The 3,807-nt window shown below is 48.0% G+C and overlaps 2 protein-coding genes across 2 annotated transcripts in view; both read right to left on the bottom strand.

The window, feature by feature from the left end:
* The window catches only part of Pmar_PMAR027933 (Defective in cullin neddylation protein, putative), a 2,964-nt gene extending 2,333 nt beyond the window's left edge, over positions 1-631 (bottom strand). Inside the window, exons 1-3 of the mRNA XM_002773431.1 lie at positions 532-631; positions 361-478; positions 253-308 (exon numbers count right to left, since the gene is read on the bottom strand). Of these exons, the coding sequence (XP_002773477.1) occupies positions 253-308; positions 361-478; positions 532-615 (258 nt within the window). The 5' untranslated portion in view covers positions 616-631. The remainder of the gene's footprint in view (positions 1-252; positions 309-360; positions 479-531) is intronic.
* Positions 632-815: 184 nt separating this feature from the next.
* Pmar_PMAR027932 (hypothetical protein) lies at positions 816-2,373 on the bottom strand. Its single transcript, XM_002773430.1, has 8 exons — positions 2,298-2,373; positions 2,121-2,245; positions 2,020-2,070; positions 1,778-1,937; positions 1,510-1,661; positions 1,220-1,449; positions 1,085-1,172; positions 816-1,026 (listed from the first exon to the last, which is right to left on the bottom strand). Exons 1-8 carry the CDS (start codon positions 2,362-2,364, stop codon positions 931-933), a joined length of 969 nt encoding a protein of 322 aa, XP_002773476.1. The 5' UTR covers positions 2,365-2,373; the 3' UTR covers positions 816-930.
* Positions 2,374-3,807: the final 1,434 nt, after the last annotated feature.

Below are 3,807 nucleotides of genomic sequence, written 5' to 3'. Positions count from 1 at the left end.
AAGAGTGAGGAATACTCGACTCAGGTAAGAATGAGCGGTAGATCCGGAAATTAATTAGCCGAAAGGCTCTCTATTCTCCACAATAATACCCGGTGATTCAGGCATCACCAAGGATTGAGCAGAGAACTTCGAAGTCGTATCATACAATTCGGTGGCTAACCCTTAATAGGATGAGCAGCTCGCAAATCATACTATATTAATGAACGAATTTCTTTCTTAGCACTACCATACCCGGATGAAAGTGCCACCTACTTTGATCTTATTATTCAGAGAACGATGGGACCGATAACGTCCAGAAGGATCAGCTTCTGAATGCAAATATCCTAGCATACCGACTGACCCTATTAGACTTCAACATACCAGTGCCGATGTTCACCGAGCTTTTACAGGATCCTGCCCCCGGTGCCCCATCTCGATAGAACATATCCAAAGCACACTCCAGAGACCAATGGGAACGCTGTAAATATGATGCTGCGACCTGAGACCAGCCCTCTGCGAAACGGACAGGAAATATCACCCGATTCTTACTACCTCCTCGTTAGTGCCACTAATTTCGGCGAACTCATCAATCAACGCACTCTGCCGCGCTGTCGTGCCACGATGGGAAGAAGACATCACTGGAAGGAGAAACAGAACTTTCAAGCTACCGAGATGAATTAGCTGACGTCATCACCCTTCCCTCTCAGCTACATGAGGGTCACCATGGCAGACTACGGCGTCCCAAGGACCATTAGCGAATATTTATTACGACTCAACTCAAAATGTAATGAGCCAATGCGGCCTGTATAGGTCTTATGCTAACATCAAAAAGAATGACATAGTTACGACTCCAGACGACTAAGTTCCTTTGGGAAAGGCATGTGCGCCCAGATATAATATAAAATGAGTTTCCGACGGTCTAATGTAATGGTTCATGGAGTCGCACCAGTCTTATAAGAAACCATTCACGGGGCTTAAATCCGCTGAATCTGCTGAGTCAATCACGCCCTCTTCAACGCGTAAAGTGATAACTTCGGGTTCAATAACCTGACAATACGAACGATCCATGTACATATATATGCTCTCCTAATTTCAGTAAAACCACCTCTTCTTCCACCGTGTCAGCGACTTTGGAACGAACGTTCTCAGGGATCAGGGAATCCAATGAGGAACGACACAACGGACAACACAACCTGTCAAAAGGGAAAACTCTCAGTAGCTCGCCATAAATAAGACTCACTTCCGAGATTTGCAGAACCATTTCGTCAAGCATTCATGGTGGAATCCATGATGACATGCTCGTAGATGACAATCACTGCCCGAATCGAGGCATATGGCACATTCTGAGTCTGGAGCGCGTGAGGACGGCGTCGACCAGACATCATCAGATTCATCACTCTCGCCACCCTCATTAAAATACACCACCAACGGCAGCAAATCTCGCTTCACTACATCTGAATCAGCGGGTACCTGGAAATCAATCGAGGCTGACACTCGAGGCAATGACGGTCGAGCAGCGTGCTCACATACCCTGAAATAAGAAGTATCCTGCAGGTTCAATCCCTGGCCAGCAAATTCACGATTATTCTCTCTCCACCACTGTCTCGCAGAGGCATGTGCTTGGTTCAGCCCGTGCTCTCGTACTTCTTCGATTGAAAGATCGTTCGGCCACCAAGATCGAACTGAACGAGATTCATGCTGCTCTTCAGTTTCAGCTAAAACATTCTCCCGAAAAGTTAGGAATAATCAGCCGAGAAACCCTCAGTGGAGCGACGCGGACCATCTAATCCGGTACTACCAGTTAAGATAACATCAACATCCATTGCGACTTCAACAACGCATACATGCGCTGGCCGGCCGCCAGCTGAAGCTCTTGTAAGCTCTATCCCACCGCCCGGGCGACAAGACAGCGGACAAGCCGCTGAAATAACCCTTCGTACGTAAGAGGAGAAGAGCGACTGAACCATATGAAAATAGTACAACTCGACGCAACACGAGATCATCCAAGACCTCTCCAGCACTAAATATCGTCAGACTTACCCAGTAAGACGCGATACTCGACGACCGTTTCGGTATTATGGGGTCCGCAACCTGACGATACAACGCAAAAGGTCAATGAAGGTCGTCCATCATGACGATACTTGGCCGGATGGAAGCAATTCTTCCGCTCCTCCATGAGTCGGCGATACAGGCGGTGCTCTCGTGCCAGGTCCTGGGAACTCGATCTCATTCGAGTCTGATACATCCCAATCTTGTGACTGCAGTCCTAATCACGGTATAAGCGGATGCCACGGCCTTCGACGACATTCGGCACCAACCTTGATTATAGTCCTCGGAGTCGCGCGCTCGTGGTAGATGCGAAGGGATAATTAATCGAGTGGGCATACAAAAGAGAAAAAAAACTAATTGAGGTAATGACATCTACAACAGGGGATGTTAAAAGCGTCCGAACACAACATAATCACCAAAACCGCGGACACCCGAAATCTGAAACCTCCAAGATGGAGGCCTAGGGAAACTTACTGAGCGGCAGCGGTTATCACTATGCCACTGCCGAGACGCAATGCTTGATGAGAGTCTACCTCTGAAGCGAGTATTGCAATGGCAAACGCATACCAACATCTATAATGATCAGAGCACCCCGATGGGCGGCGCGCCAAGAACAGTTTATCCTACATTACTCGGCCGACCGTGATCAACGACGCTAAAATTAGGCAACTCGGCAAGCATAAAAAGGCTTTATTCAGCATACACGATGACACACAGCAAATGATGCCGTCAATGCCAACGAGGGGCCGACCAATTATTTTTACGGGGGCTTTCACTAACAACATTCGTGCCTGTACGGCTTCTAGGGTTGAGTCAATGGGAAAATCATGAAATACCAAAAAATATTTAATATTACATCGAGATAGATGCGAGTAGAGCAGCAATGGAAGTACAGTAAAATGATGAGGGGCAATAGCGACTTCAGTACTGAGGACAGTACTTCCACGGAGACTCAATCCAATACGCAACTTAGAGAAGATCAGCAACAGACGCGGTTCGAATTGTGATGTGGATGTGATAGTAGTAGTACCATATGAAAATGAAGCAACGAACAGTGAGAAGATTTCAGGCAGTACAGCCTAAGACAACTACAAACCCTAGATTCAAAAGTGTTGACCATCAATTATACGTAGACCATTACACATGGGAGCGACCAGATACGGCACTAGGAGGCTGGTCAACTTGATGGACCATACCCCCTTGACCAGTGCCCGCTGGCATACGTGTATGATAATACTGCATCATATGACCATTGCTCTGGTGATAGTAACCTTCATAGTAGGGCGCAGCACTGCTAGTGGGGTAACCATAAGGTTGACATAGTGATGGCTCCACCTCCCAGCGGCCTTGATAGACCCCACGATGAGGATGAGGCGGGAAGGACTGCTCTTTCGAGCAGTGAGGGACCCACGATGACAGAGCCACGTGTGCCGCAGAGTAGTCCTCCTGGTGCGTTCGGGTGGGCATAGTATATACGCCATTACATTGAGAAGAATGGCAGTTAACACTGCCCGCAAGAGCAGAAGTATTAAACTGTTGGGGTGGTTGTTGATATTGGGTGGCCGGGTAGATATGCTGACCAACGGGCATACCTTGCCAAGACTGTACCATCCCATGAGCATTTTGCCCTGCATAGACTTCTGGATAGTAGCAGTACTGAGGTGGATACGTGACCGGAGAGTTCAGCGGAACGTCCGAGTTTGGTGAGCAATCACCATGAGAAGAACTCCCTTCCACAAGTGTACCAAAGGATGGAGCCGGCGCACTGTAGTAAACACC

This window comes from Perkinsus marinus, assembly GCF_000006405.1.
Source record: "Perkinsus marinus ATCC 50983 genomic scaffold scf_1104296958914, whole genome shotgun sequence".
Classification (NCBI taxonomy): Eukaryota; Perkinsozoa; order Perkinsida; family Perkinsidae; genus Perkinsus; species Perkinsus marinus.
Note: the sequence above shows the minus strand (reverse complement) of the source record. Positions and strands in the feature narration are given on the sequence as shown.

What these genes read in the sequence shown, in the direction of transcription:
- Pmar_PMAR027932 (XM_002773430.1), bottom strand. Translation starts at nt 2,364, where the DNA reads ATGCCCACTCGATTAATTATCCCTTCGCATCTACCACGAGCGCGCGAC. An exon ending in AGGATACTTCTTATTTCAGG is followed by an intron (nt 1,450 to 1,509) that starts GTATGTGAGCAC and finishes ATTGATTTCCAG; the next exon opens with GTACCCGCTGATTCAGATGT. An exon ending in CTGACACGGTGGAAGAAGAG is followed by an intron (nt 1,027 to 1,084) that starts GTGGTTTTACTG and finishes TCGTATTGTCAG; the next exon opens with GTTATTGAACCCGAAGTTAT.